This window comes from Melozone crissalis, unplaced genomic scaffold, assembly GCF_028551555.1.
Source record: "Melozone crissalis strain CALT ecotype California unplaced genomic scaffold, PUWL_Pcris_2 ptg000004l_1, whole genome shotgun sequence".
NCBI lineage: Eukaryota > Metazoa > Chordata > Aves > Passeriformes > Passerellidae > Melozone > Melozone crissalis.
Genome location: NW_026535782.1, coordinates 13,797,554 through 13,813,603, shown reverse-complemented (window position 1 = coordinate 13,813,603; position 16,050 = coordinate 13,797,554). Strand labels below are relative to the sequence as shown.

Genomic DNA, 16,050 nt, shown 5'->3' with positions numbered 1-16,050 from the left:
CTTTCCCTTTTTGTTTTCAGACTCTCTTTGGTCTAGTGGAACCTTTTCAGAGTCCACTTTTTCAGGGACATGTGCCATGGCCTGAATCCATGACTGTGTAGTTACCAAAACACAAGAGCACACTTGCACTTTCAACCATGTGTGTTTCTGCAGTCCAGTTTATGCCATGAAAAAAGATGCAATAATTAAGCCAAGAAAATTAATATGATTTCCTGTAATGCTTAACCTTTACAAATGCCAGATTTGGGAAAATCTAAAGTCAAAGCTTTTTCCCTAGACAAAAGGCACTTACCTGACTGGAAGTACATATTGATGGAGCTATCCCATGAACAATTAGTGTTAATATATTGTAAAGTAAATGACTTTTTGACAAGGAGAAGGGCAGCTTTCTGACTCAACTTACTTAGACCACCATCAAGGAGACTGAAGAGAGTAAGATTTATCAGGGCTGTCATTGTTAGGCTGGGATGAAGGCAATCCTTTTAACTGGAAACTATCACATAAAATAATCTGTTAACTCATACTCAGTAGAGTAAATCACAGTAAGATTTGGGGGAAAACCATTTCCCAATAAACTGTTACATTTAACTTTGCAAAATTAGCCAATAATAAATGAGTTCTAGCAAGACCAGTAAATGTAACATTCCAAACAATATTTTCCTCTTTTTCTATACATCAAGTCAGTCTGTTACTGAAATCCACTCATAAAAACAACATTACAGGAACAAATAATGAAGTTTATGTTCTGTAGTTTTCTGACTTCAGTGGGGGCAAGAAATATGTTATAATCAAAGCCAGAGGAACAGAAAAAGCCAAACTACTCCTACAGCTTCTTTCTGAGGTCTTCCCACTTATGATCAAACTAATCACATAAAAGATCACTGTCCTGGCAAATGCTGGTGTGTATCAGCTGGTTATGTGTGAAAATTTATTTAATTTGAATAAGCTGTATTTGCATAAGTGGAAAAAGTATTTCTGCAGAATTTCAGTACAGAATTCTTTGAGTTTGTCCTGGAAGTCTCAATCTGTATTCTCTCAGGAAGTGTCACTTAGGATAATGCAGAAGCCAGGAAGAGAGATGCTCTGGTGTACCTCATAGTTACAAACAGGAAGCGTGAAGGCTGGGTCTTGGCTGTAGTGATTATGAGATGGTGGAGTTCAGGATCCTGAAAAGAGGCAACAAAGGAAATGGCAAGATCATAACAACTGCCTTCAGGAAAGAAGATTTTGGCATCTAGAGATCTAGAGGCATCAGCTTGGAAGAATTCCTTGGGAGACAGCCCTGGAGAGAACGGTCCAGGAGCTGACTGATTTTAAAGAATCACCTTTTCCAAGCTCAAAAATCTCCACATTCAGGAAATCAAGAAATGGCAGGATGAGCTCATGGCAAAGCTCAGGCATAGAAAGAAAGTACACATGAGGTACTAGCAGGGACAAGTGAACAAGAAACACTATTTGAGCTGTTGGTATCTGGTTAAGAAACCCAGAGCCCACCTAGAGCTGAATCTGGGAAGATGTGAGAAGGGCTTCTAGAGGTATAGAAGCAGCAGAAGACAAGAAAAATGTGGGCCTAGTACTGGCCAGAGATCCAGTAGCAAAGGACAAGCAAGGTCAGGAACATCTATGCAGACTGGACACACACAAGTTTATGGGACATAATGGCATGTGCCTGCAAGAAGTGGTATGTGCTGAAGAAGCTGCTGATGTCATTGTAAAGTCACTCTTGATAATCTTGGAATAGTCACAGTGACTGGGGAAGGTTCCAAGGTCTAGAAGAAAGCAAATGTAACTCCTTTCTCAAAAAGATTAAAAAAAAGAGCAATGAAAGAACTACAAGCTGGTCAGATCGGCCTCACCCCAAACCCTGGGAGGCTGAGAGAGCAAATAATCCTGGAAAACATTTACATTAGGAACGAGAATGTGATTGCAAGTAGTCAGCATGGATTAACAAAGAGAAAATTAGGCCTGCCCAACCTAGCAGCCTTCTCTAAAGAGATGACTGGCTTGGTGGACAAGGGGAGACATTGGATACTGTTGATTTTAGCAAGGCTTTCAACAGAGTCTCCTGTAATGTTCTCACTGATTAAGTACAAGACAGATAACTGGACAGTGAAACTGAAAACTGGCTAAACTGTCAGGCTCACAGGGTTGAGATCAGTTCAGGGTCTACAGCTGGAGGCCCATCAAAGTCCAGCTGGAAGCCTGTTTCTAGAAATGTACACTAAGGCTTCATACTAGGTCCAACATTATATAACATCCTGATTAATTCCTGGAAAAGAGTGTTCCTGTGGCAAGTTTACAGATAATCCAGACTTGGGAGTGGTTGATATGCCACAGGATCATGCTGCCATTTAGAGGGACCTCCACAGACGCCTCATGAAGTCCAATGTATGAAAACATTGAGCCCTACACCTGGAGACTAATAACCCCATACACCAGTACAGGCTTGTCAGCTGAATGGCTGGAATGAAGATGTAGAGTAGGCTCCACAAAGTTAACTGGATTGAGTAATGAATCTTTGCAGCAATGAAGACCAACAGCCTTTTGGGTGGCATTAACAGGAGTATACATCACCAACAGGTCACTGTGTTTATTCCTTCTCTTCAGCACTGACGATGCCAAATCTGGAGTGCTGTGTCCACAACTGAGCTTCTCAGTACAACAAAGCAATGGGCATACTGGAGCAAATCTAGCAAATTCCTCCAAAGATGAATAAGGGATTATAGCATTTGCCATACGAGGAGATATGAGAGAGACAAAATTGTTTAGCTCAGAGGAGATATGGCTTTTTCCTGCTGTCACCTCTGGGCAGCTGTGGGAAATGCATGCAGACAGCTTTTCTACAAGTTTCATCAAGCAGATGTCATGCAAATGAGGGACTGCTCTTGAAGCAGTTTAAATGAACAGAGCCACACCTTCTTTCCTGGTAATTGGATCTATGATCCAAGTTTGGTTTATAAAACTCATTCTTAGCAGGGTTTCTTTACTTATCACATTAGCATGTGGAATGATGAAATAACTGCATGAATGTTTAGATTTCAAGCCATCTGCTGATTCTATACAAAAATTTGTAGATTCCACTCCTGGCTGAATTCAATAAATACAAACTAAAATATGATTTGTTTTTTTCTCTTGAATCTGTCCTTGGAGATTTTACATTGCCAGCCACTCCATGGCCCACTTTATGATGACCCCTATATTTTTGTGTACACTCTTATATAATCCTTACATACTCTATTGCCTCATATCAAGGCATCTACAGAAAGTGACAGACTGAGGTTTGAACCATTTCAAAATCAGAAGGAATGAATATTTAGGAGTTACTGCACAGAGAATGCTTTAGCTAGTGGGATTCTATGTAAAAGCTGATGCCTGCACTGAGGCTGTCACCCATAAATGTGACTGCTCATTGTGGGAGTATGGACAGCCTCCGCTTTCCTATTGAACTACACCCCTGGGCAGACTTTGACTCAGGGCCACTTAATCTGCACATCTCAAATGGCCTGAAATAACATACAGCCAGCCATATAGCAAAGTGATTCACAGGTGTTTGAACCTGTTTAAAAGAGGCCTGGACAGAAGATAGAGTGCCTACAATATTTCAGATATCTCACTGAGTTAAATGAGTATCCATCGATTGGTTTTTCGCAAGTGAAAACAGCTCAGGTTTGTTTTATATTATCTTGTATCTTCCTTTAAGGACTCTGTAAATTTAACAAATGAAGGATCAGAACTTTATTTTGATGTAGGTGAGAAATATTATATTGCTGTTGATTAAAAGAAGTCACTGTGAAACTGCTTATTTTTACAGACATTTAACTGACACAGTCTGGAGTGCTTCTGAGCACACTTACTCTGATCTATGAGTCACTGAATACTGTTCCACTGCCTGTTTTAAATCTAGTTTTTTTTTAAAGCTATTTTTTAGGCATAAAACTGACAGTGGAATAGTACAGTTTATTTCTCTATGGTTGTACATTGTTCTTTTCCTTCAAAGGGTAATTGTATTCAAGCATTACAATATATTCAATATTAGAAATGGTACTTGTTTCAAGGTTACAAATTAAATACTTATAATTTCTTACTTCACATTTGCTTCTTTTTCTGCATTAGGTCTGAGAAGTTGTTGGAAAGTTTCCTGCAGCCTGAAATGACAGAGCCTTGTAAAAAGGACGCCCCTATTTCACACCCAAGGAATATTGCTTAATAGGTATTAATCAGAAGAAGTATATTTTACAATAAAGTTTTTGACAGACTACCAACCTTCTGAACACCCAGAGAGCATTTAATTTTTGTCTGATCAGAAGCACCTAATGTGACTGCACATGCTACAATGGAAATTGTGAGACAAATACAAAGTTTTGGCATCTGTGTTACCTGTACATACCCTGTAGCATCTGGTGTGGTGTTTGCCACTCTTCTAGTTTCTTGCTGCTCATCTCTGAACATAAGAGCTCGTCCACTTGTTTCTAATTCACCTTTTCTTTCTATCTGGAATGCTCCTACAGAACTTTGTACTAAAAAGACTGGAGTGCAGCTGGACATGAAATTTTTTTCTCTAATTGGAAGTACACTAAAGTCATCCATTGGGCAAAACGTCACTCTCTTCTATCCAGACAGGCTTGGATACTACCCTCACAAAAATGAAGTCACAGGAGAGGCATTCAATGGAGGACTCCCTCAACTCTCACTGCTGGAGAATCATTTAAAAAAAGCCAAAGAGGACATCCAGTTCTACATTCCTTCAGATGAACAGCTTGGATTGGCTGTCATTGACTGGGAAAACTGGAGACCTCTGTGGATAAGGAACTGGGGATCAAAACATATTTATAGACAGGAATCCATTGAGTTAGTTCAGCAGAGAGACCTCAGTCTATCCGAAGCTGAAGCCAGAACTAAAGCTAAAATGGAATTTGAATCTGCAGCAAAATCCTTTATGTTGGAAACTTTGAAGCTGGGCATAGAAACGAAACCAAATCGTCTGTGGGGATATTACCTTTTTCCAGACTGTTATAACTATGATTACAAAAAAAACCCCCACAATTATACAGGAGCCTGTTTAGATATTGAAATACAAAGAAATAATGAGCTTAAATGGTTGTGGGAGAAAAGCACAGCACTTTATCCATCTATCTATCTAGAGACAGCCTTAAAATCCTCCAGAAATGCTCAACTCTTTGTTCGCAACAGAGTTCAGGAAGCCATTAGAAATTCCTATGTCTCTAACTCTAGACATCCCCTTCCAGTTTTTGTATATACACGTCCAGTATTCACAGATGTCTCTGAGGAATATCTCTCTGAGGTGAGTGAAGCTAGACCTTAAAGAGTTCAAATTTATATGGCAAAAAATCACCAGGTGACACTTATTTAGCAAATATAGTAACTTGCATCAGAAAGAAGTGTGCAATTTTGCCTAAAAAATTAAATTAATCCATCAAAAAAATTTGACCAAACGAAACACTAAGAAGTCTATTTTCAAACTGTTCTCATTATAGTTATCAAATAGTGTTTTATTCTCTGAGTTGTCCTCACATGTAACAAAATATCGCAAAACTAGAAAACATACTTAGCACACCTGGTCAGAGGAAAGAAATATGAGTAAAGTTTTGCAAAGAGAATTAGTAATACTGGGCTCACCTACTGCCTGCTTTTTAGGTTATAAGAAAAAAATATGAAACAATGGAGTCTTTCTTTCCTTAAAACACGTTTAAAGCTAGTGAAAAAAAACTTTCCTTAGTTGTACTCAAGTACAAAAATGGTATTTCAGCATGTCATGGGTTAGTTAAGGTTAGGCTCTGATTAAAATCCAATCATCTTATTGCAGTTCTGGCTATATTTCCCATCACATATTTATAGACACCCACCCCATCAGAGATGCCACCACTCTGGGTAATCTCTTGTTGCTGTTCCAGCCCATGAGGAAGGGGAAGTTAGAGTCCTGGTGATGGCATTCTACCTGGTGTCCTCCCACATTCTGGACAGAGCATTAGCAAGTGTTGCCCCCAGTTCTGTGGATACTTTCAGGGAGCCAGGGGTGCTTCAGGGGCCCTGCTGGGATCCCAATTAATAATTGAAATCCTATAATCTTTACATTAGATTTGTGTGTGTGTGTGTTGTGCCCTACGGTAACTTTCTTTTTTATTGTTTTGTCATTATCATAGTCCTTTCCCATCCCATATATGCCTTAACATTTTCTACGACTGGTCTAAGAGCTGACCCGATAAATGAAGAGAAACAAATTTCCCAAATCAATTTTTATAAAAGACCAGAGATATTCTCTGGAAAAGGGAGGTTCCTACTGTTGAAAGCTCTTTCTCTTGCATCTTTTCTGTTTTAGCAGTTTGTGGTAACAGAAATTAAGTTTAAAAAAAAAAAAAAAGCTGTGCTTTTTTCCAGTATTTCTATCCCATAGCATTACTGAAACCAGTTGCTACCAACTCTGAGCAGCCAGGAGGCAATGCAGCAAAATAAGCTGTAACATGGCTGGAGGAGTGTATGTCATATGCCTAAGCACTGGCTCAATTTTACAGCCTTGTTTTTAACCAGATGACATATATAAATTGGATATTGTTGGCAACATTTTCTGGTATCACCTGTGCAATCCAATTCCAGGATAAAATTATGCAATTGAGAGTAGGACATTTGCATTGTGTATCATTGCTTGCTGTCTTCAAAGTAGTTATTGTGGATAGGTCATTTACCATATGCATTTTTTCATTTGCCCTTATGTTATAAGTTACTTACATTTATATGATTCTTAGCATATTTTCCTTCAGGAAGACCTGGTAAATACCATTGGAGAATCTGCTGCACTGGGTGTTTCTGGAATTGTGATTTGGGGTGGTATGAATTTAACAAAAAATAAGGTATGCTACATCAATTATTATATGAAATTTTTAAAGAGAAATAAAGTAAAAAGGATGTAAAACATTTTGATCACTTACATCTTCTACTTTTAAAATGATGACTCCATATTGGCAGCAGTTTCTTGTAGTCAAAACCCAAGCACATCTGAGGCTTATTAAGGTCATCATTGGCTATGCAGAACAAGAGTTCAATCTTTCAATGTCTCAGTTCTGTTGACTCTGGGTAACTGGGCAAATTACTATGATAACCACAGGCAAGTTAGCACTTGTTTAATTAGTATACAAAAGAATTCCTATATCTTCACTTCATTTTAGTAATGAGGTAAAGAAAAAATTACGTGGGCTTGCCCAGAACAATTTTTAGAAGATCCTTCTGCTTTTTGGAGTGGTGAATTTGGCAACAGTAGGAGAAGTCAGTCTGTAAAAGTTCAGCTCTAGCCTGTTCTGTGTGTTGCAAATACTACTTTGATTAATTTCATTGTATGAAACATCTGAGTCAGAAGAAAAAAACTCTAGTTTGTTTTAGGAAGGGGAAATACATAGTTTGAGACTGTTACAAGGATGTTCTCATAATTCTTTCCAGGCAGTTCATTCATAACGAGGCAAGTTAGATTTAACAAACTATTGTATGGGAAGATTCTTGTGAAATCTTCTGAGTGCAATGAACCAAAATGCTTCATCTCTGCCAGACCTCCTGCCACAGAAAGCATGGCAAAATACACCTCCACAGCTCTATAAGGTTGTTATTCCCCAAAGCATGATACCTTGACTTTTTTGTATGTCCCTGCCTTTGAGAAAGAATATCAGTTACACTTGAAACTTTTCTGCCCATTATCTAATATTGGAATATAGATGAGCAGCAACTTTTATTGTCTTAATTTTGAAATTCCTGTGAGAAAAAAAAAACCTCTCCACAGATCAGCCAGACTAAATATTTGTAACACTAAATGCACCTGATTTTTTTTACAGATTTCACAGTCACTAGCATTTCAGCAATTAAGTATTTCTGTAAGCCTCACTTCTGCATCAACCAAAATTTCTTGGAACTATTTATATATATACCTAAACGAAAACTAAAAAACCTACATACATCTTTGATTCACCAAAGTGATCTCCATGGGTATAAATATTAGGCACATCTACATGCAGTATTGTATGAGCAAATGCCCATAATGTCAGAAACAAAGAGAGAGCTCTCAAACCTTCTGGTTATTAAACTGTGCCAAGAATGCACAGAAGATATGCCAATTTAATGATCAGTTAGAACAATCAATTGTCTTAGCATACCTTCAATTTGACCATCCAACCACAATTCTTTTCATTTAAAAATGCCATGAAAGGTCCCTACCCTGTAGCCAAGCTATTCAGGTCAGGGGAAAGCTGAAAAGTCTCAGAGACTACACGATAGAAAAAGTATTTGTTTAGACTGAAGTAGTGTGAGTTTTTTTCCCAGACTCATTCAAACTATTTAAGACTTAAAAAAGAACTTCAAGTCCTCATGAAATGTCTTTAAATACATCTGATTCAAAAAACTGCATGAAATATAGATAAAATGAAAGCTTAAAGACAATTGCTTTCTGATCTAACTGCTTTTTGTAACATCTCCAGCAACTACACAACATGAATTTGCTAAGATCCTTGAATTTTATAACAGCTTCTCAGATAAATTTGCTTCCAACAACAACTTATAGCTATTATCAAATCCTCAGGGGAAACATTTATAGACATATACTGTGGTACTGTTATTAGAATGACAGCATTTTAATGCTTTCCATACTAAACTGTGGAGGTATAATGCTCTTTTCACAGAACACCTGTAGAACTCTGGACAACTACCTCAGGAGGACTTTGACCCCATACCTCATCAACATCACAATGGCAGCCAGAATATGTAGCCAAGTGCTATGCCAAGACTCTGGTGCTTGTGCACGGAAAAAATGGAATTCCAGTGACTATCTTCACTTGAACCCTAAGAATATTGCAATTCAAATGACAAAGGATGGAAAATACACTTTACAAGGGCAACCATCATATTGGGATCTGCAAACATTCATAGAAAAATTTGATTGCCATTGTTATGCAGGGCACAGCTGTGAACCTAGTGCTGATATAAATGACATCCATTACCTCCATGCTTGCATTTCAGAAGATATTTGCATTCAGATATTCTTAAATTCTGAGAGTAAGGTGACATTATCTACACATCCTGAAGTAGAAGATTTCCAATCTACCTTTGGAAATAATATACTTAATGTAACAACTGGAGAATATAATAACACTGTTACAGCTGCTAGTAGCTATGATTTAGAAGAAAATGATACTCGTACTTTCAGTAGTTCTTCGTCCTATAAGATAAGGATGTTTAGTCTGTTTCACTTAATTCTTCTTTTGAGAACCTTAATACAAATGATCCATGAAAGCGAGAATATCCTTTTCCTTGACTATATTTGAAATTCTCAAGGTTTTTTTAACAAAACAAACAAACTAAATAATTCCTGAAAGGCTTATGGTCTTATCAGGTAATGTTTTATAATCCATAGGAACCACTTCAGCTTGAATGTATTTCCTCAGTTTAGTTCTATAAACTACTATCTGTGCCAAAGAGATATTGGTCTATATATACTGACTATGCTATACGAGAGGATAATCCAGAATAAGAAACATTTTTTTACAGTTTACATTTTTAACCGTTATATTTGGAAAAAAGTAATGGTTGACAATGCACTTTTGTCTACTTCAAGTTAAGACAGTTAAATATATAATATGTAAAATAAGTCATCAGACTTGATGCTCTATGCAAGAATTAATTTCATTCCATATGAATGGAATTATCTCTTAAAATATTTGGCTTAACTTTAGATCTGTGGAGCTTTTCAGCATAAAATTTATCTTATTAATGTAATGTCCCTCCACTTTTCACAAAACCTTTAGGGATGCTGTAGCTTTTGTTTTAATTAAATATATTTGTAACTCTTCAAAAGGTTCTAATTTCAGTGTCAATGTTGACTTTGAATATTACAGCTTCATTATTTAAAAACTGAGCTGTAGTAGTTTATCCTTTCTTCTCACAAACCCTCTCTCTTATTTCAGATATCCCTGTTGCAGAAAGGCCCATTTGTCGGGGATGAGCCATTTGTCGGGTGCAGGGAAAACTCGGGGCTCAATATGAGTCATCAACAAGTTCCGTCCATTGAAGAAAGCATCAGACACCCACACAGCAAGCAATAAGCCCATGAACACTCTGCAAGCCATGCGATCCACTGGTCAAACCACGCCACCAACTCCCCCCCACTCCCCTGGGCCCACACTCCCCACTTCCCACGTCTCTCTGTCCACCCGCCACCATACCCAGCTAGGCCCAAGGACACGCCACCCTGCAGGTGCAGGACTAGGAATTAGCCACGGCCCTGCACTTTTCCAGTCTCCAGTCAGCCAAAATCCTAACATCTCCCTTTCTTGGTTTCCAGTTGTTTTGTCTTGCCAATACTCACAACTCATCTGCTCTGCTGCTGGCAACTATATACATTCACAAATGAGACGGGGCACTCTGAACCAATGTTGTGAGCTATTTATTCAGCACATCAGTCTCAGTACATTGTTAGGACAATGGAGACAGATTATGTTAACAGGTCTCTGATCTAAAAGGAATGCTTAGGGAGTGTTACATTACAGCATAGCATAAAGCCATCTCAGCTTAGGTTTCAGCTAATCATGCATAGAGCAAAACATATTGACAAAAATTCTATCTAATCATATGAAACATACGTAATGGTAGTTAACGCAATCGCTCGTTCATGAGAGACAAAGCACAGAGACTCATTCATACTAACTTTCTAAAGATATACATTAAATAACTTTGTTGTAATTTATAAAGACACATTACAAAAGTCTATTTTGCTATTTCTCAGGTCTGCTCTACTGCTTAGAAAACTTTTCGCTGTTTTAGCAATGTTCACAAGTCTGCTCTCAGAGGCCTGCTTTTTTAACCACTTTCTCAAAACCCTCTAATTTTATGAATCTCAGCATGCTCTGCCTGTGCATTCCTTGCAGCACAGGTCACGAGTCCTAGTTTCTCCATACAGCCATCTCTAGGAACTGGATACGGCTGTATGTGCCATGTAGACAGAAGTCTGTGCATGGGACTGTGTGCCTTGTTATTCCTGAGGAGCCTCTTTGGTAAAAAGAGACTCCTCATTTGGCTCCTTAGGAAAACCCAGCAGTGGAGGCAGAAAGATAAGTGTCACTGGAGACCTGAGACAATCTCAGGACCACCTTTCTGATTCAGTTTGCTGACAGAACTGAAAGTATTTACTTAATACTATTCCATTGCCAAAAGCATTGTGAAAGTAGCAGAGATCCCTCAGAAGAAAACTACTTTCAGTATCATATCAGGAGTCTAGTTATGATTAACATATAGTCAGTTGAAGCATTTAGAAGCAATTAGCTGCAGTGTATTTGATAAAATAACCTTTTCAAATTATTATGTCAGACGCTTAATAGACAGTTGGCTTTCTGATGGGTGAAGAGTGGCTGCTGGCATGGATACATTAAAAATCTCCCCAGAGCCAGGCATGATCTGCATAAATAATTCACCATCTCTCACAGATATAGCCTGCCTCACTAATGAAAATAACCAGGACTTCAATAAAGTGGCCATTTACTTATTAAAAGTTCATTCCTTAATCTAGCAGAAAACACATATTATTATATCCATTTTCTTTGAATTTTCAGGTTGTTGGTCATAACAGAGATGCAGAAAAAATAGATGAAGCCCTTAGACTTAACATGGAGAAATAATGTTTTATGGCTTTTGAAGAGCAAGTTATCAAGAGGAAGTAACAATTTTCTCATCCCAGTTACAGTGATAAGTCCACGAATCAGAGCTGTTTCTGCCATTACAGTTCCAAGGGGAATCATGAATAAAAATGTATATGTGCAGCAGATTGTTCAGCACAGAAGAGTCCATCTGGTTTTGATCACCTGTGCAAAAGCATGCTTTTTTCCACTGAAGCTTTGATATTGGTTATTTCATCCTGGGCAAAGAAAAGGCTTGGTATCATAACTCCTGTGCCTGATCTCCCTTCACACTGCATTTGTGGTAACTATCAAACGGTTTCTAAAAACTGGAAATATCACTAGTAATGCCTTAACAAAACTTGTATGACTTATATGAAATTCTATTTTTTTTTCACAACACTTTGACATGGCTAAACTGAAAGATACTGGATCTGAGCACTTTATGGTAAGACAGCTTGCAGGTTGAAAAAGTCTGCAGGTCTTGCCATGAATACTTTTGATTATCAGCCAGGTAATATCAAGCAGAACATTTGTGATGATTCAAGCAGGAAATCACCAAAAAAGGAGGAATGAGAAGAAAAAAACACAGAAGAGTTGAAACAGAGCACCCACGACCTCCCAATGGATGCAGAGGAAGTGAACTGCAGAAATGAAAGAGTGAAGCAGTAGGGAATGTGGACAGACCAGTCCCTTCCCACTCAGCATTTTTATCTACCTGTTACTTAATATTGACAACCTTTCCCCAAGGCTCACTGTAAAGATAAAGGAACACACTAACTGATATATTAGACCTATTCATCCAATCCCATACCTTTTTTTTCTTGAGAACAGCCAGGACCAGGAAAGTAAAGGGAAGATGAGAGGAAAGCACTCTATTGCAATGAACTGTGCCTTCCTAAGCTGCATGTGTAGCTACCTACCCTGTGCTCTGATGCACAGTGCTTTGCCAGCCACCTTTCAAATGTTCATTCAGGATTATTTATGTTACCTATGTGTATCTGCAATTCATGCTTTAAATCCTACAGACTTCAGGATTTAGGTCTGCTATGCGTTAAATTACAGTATTTTCCAAATATATTATTTTTCTCTTATTATATTTGTCTTACCTATATTCTATGATAAAGAGTCACCATGGAGTCAGTGAGTCTCCATGGAGTAAAAGGAAAAAAGAAAGAAAGGAGTGCTATGGCTTGCATTGCTGGTGACTGTCATATGTTCAAAGACAAATTTATTTTCTCCTAAGTGGACTCTCTTCCAAAGAGATTTTCTTCTATTCACTGTATTGCTTGTAATCATAAATTAGCCTTATAGCTTTAATAGTCTTATAGCCTTAATTTCTTGCATTCTTGTAATTTTGGAAAGATTAAACACTAGAGGAACAGTTCACTTTGATTGCCATTCATTATTTTTGTATTTCTCCTTTCTAGAGAAACCTCAGGCTGGTAATACTTAGGGACAGGGAAATGCAAAGTGGGTTTGATGAAAGGGTCTGTTTAAGTGAAAGCTGTTAAATACCCTCCTTCAATGTTTTGACATTATGCTAAAATTTTAATTGAAATTCTGCTTCTCTATCTGAAAAATCTGGATCTAGTTTCTTGTGTTGCTTATTCTGGGACATACAAAGATATTAGTACTTCAAAGGGAGATGGCAATTGGCACTTAAGGAATCTGAACAGAATAAAACCATAGTCTAATCATCACCTTACAGGGTTTTTTGGGGGTAAAAATGACAATATGGAGAGATGTTTTGTGAGGCCAGCAAGATCACTTTGTAGACAGCCTAGGATGCGATCCTGAAGAGTTCAGCAAAATTTGCTTTATTCCCTGCATCACACTGGGATACCCTGTTGTAAATATATATATCAGCAAAGAATTGTACAGAAGATTTCAAACCTGTGCAATAAGTTCTAGACAACTTCCAGACAGATTAGATTTCTACATGTACCTATCCATCACTTTTCAGTACAAACAACAAGACAGTAGAGACAGTTACATAATTTTAAAAACACATTCAGTTATAGAGCACTGATGACCTTTTTAAGATGACAACTAAAGGATTCCATCATTCCATTCCAACTAAAGGAATCCTTAAAGGATTCCATCCTTTAAGCATATGCACTTAAATCTTACTTGAAAGATTTTTTCACACTGTGCTTGTGCCAGCTCTTTTGCACTGGCAGATAGCCAGCAAAATTAGGGCCTGAGACTTCAAGCTGGAGTAATGAATTTCATTTAAAAAAAACAAACATTGATACCAAAAAAAAAAAAAAAAGTTTATTGTGGGTCTTAAAAAGTTCTGTTTTGTTTAATGATTTCATCTTTCCCAAAGACTTTTTTTGTTGTTAGTTCTTGTAATTTTTTCTCCTGTGCTACTGAAAGCCATCGTATAGATGGCTGGAAACAGATTTACAAAACTTAGTAGTCTAACTTTATCCCTTACCACTTCTAAATTATTCCTAAAGTGTGGCTATTCCAGGCCTTCCTGTCTGTTTTTCTGGAAGTGCTTCATTGAATATGAATCCTACTTCACAATATTTTTCATGATGATGATAATGATGATGCAAGCATGCTGTATTCAAGATGAATTCTAAGCTTTTGTGTACACCAGTCAAGGATCAGGGTCTCTAGAGAATAGTTCTTTCAGGTAGTTGTTTCAATACTCTTGCAGCTCTTCACTGTCATCCCCTCTTCATTGTCACTGACACTCAGGACTGCAAAAGCTTCCCACATTTGTTGTCCCCTTATTATATATAAGAAAGTAAAGGGCAAGAATGTAAAGGGCACCTATCAATATTAACATCCTTAAGGGAATAAATTTGGATTTAATTATGTTCACTACTGTGTTACCACCATCATGGTATATTGATTATATTTCTCCTTAGTTAGTAGTAATTAGATGACTTTTTTTAGTATATAGTTGTATAAGCCTTAGTTTATAACTGATAAGGTATTTTACTGATTAGTAATTAGACACAAACAGACAGCATGAAAATTAACATAGATCATTACTTTATATATTCAACTGACATTTTGGCTCTGTGCACACAATTCCAGAGGGTGGTGTTCAGCACAATATTTACGTGGGCTCTAGACCATATGCAATCACCTGTCTCTGCCTTTGTTTTCATATCAGGAAATATATTTATTCAACAGAACTCTTCAGGATCATGCAGAAGAAATTTACCATATGTTAGCAGTCTCGTGGACCACACTGCTCCCTCAGGCTACCAGCAGGTTGAGACAAGAGACAGCTTGCCTGTGTCAAGTGATGATTTCCTGAGGCAGGTACAAAACAACCACCCGTTTAAAGGGAGGCTGAGGGCACACTGCAGTCCCACAACAATAATATGGTTAATGTCACAACAGAGTACAAAGTACCTTGGTGCTGGGGCAGCCAGTAATTAAGAGACTTAGGCTGCCTGTAAATCCTATGTACTATTTCAGCACGAACTGCATATACCAAGTTTAGGCATCCAAATCACAGCATTTTTGAGTTAAAAACCTTAATCTGCCACTTTAACAGCCCTAACAGAAATCCTTCTTCACCTTTTCCCTCACCAGAGCACGACAAGAATTTAGGGCACATACTAGAGCCTCAGGGGCTGCAGCCAGCAGAGGGCACAGATGACACATGCAGACACCGGTGGGTATCTCATTAAAAAGTTCAACATGGTTTTCTGTTCTCTTCAGCAATGCAGCAGCTTGACTCTGGCCCACAAACAGATAAGATGACTAGTCATTCCCTAATGTAGTGCCTCACTAGCAGAAATGACTGATTCTACAGGCTGTTTTCCCCAAACATCTGGTATATCAGGACAAACCTGAATATACCAGTGAGACATTACTTCTTCTCATGCTCTCTTCTCTGGAGATTTCATTCAGCTGAAAGCTTCTTCTCCTTAACACCTGTCCAGGGAGGTGGCTGAATCACCATTCCTGGAAGCATTCAAGAAACAACTAAATGTGGCACTTAGTGCTATGATCTAGTTTACAAAGTGGTGATCACTCAAAGGTTGGACTTGATGATCTTGGACATCTTTTTCAATCATAATCATTCTATGATCTTCAGCTGTTTAGTGAATTTTCATGCATTTTAGTGAATGCATGCTTAAAATACAGAAAACGGGGTTCAACCTCTTTGGTAGTGCTTCAAACTACAAATCTGAGTCTCAAATACCTCGTTTCTCCCCTAATGTGAAAGATCTGGATATGCAGTGTTGGTTGAAGTCATTTTGCTGACCATGTGTTTATTGCATCCCCACCATTGTTACCTGAAATGTAGGATACACTTTTATAAATTTTTATAGCACAAATAAGTCTCTGAAAGGAGTAAGCAGCTTTGCTATCCCTTCAGAGCACTTGGAAGACTCAACAAGCTGGGTGCTGC

The 16,050-nt window shown here is 38.0% G+C and overlaps 1 protein-coding gene across 1 annotated transcript; it reads left to right on the top strand.

Moving 5' to 3' along the window:
- Positions 1 to 4,333: 4,333 nt before the first annotated feature.
- SPAM1 (sperm adhesion molecule 1) lies at positions 4,334 to 9,317 on the top strand. Its single transcript, XM_054278431.1, has 3 exons — positions 4,334 to 5,302; positions 6,777 to 6,866; positions 8,676 to 9,317. Exons 1-3 carry the CDS (start codon positions 4,334 to 4,336, stop codon positions 9,315 to 9,317), a joined length of 1,701 nt encoding a protein of 566 aa, XP_054134406.1.
- Positions 9,318 to 16,050: the final 6,733 nt, after the last annotated feature.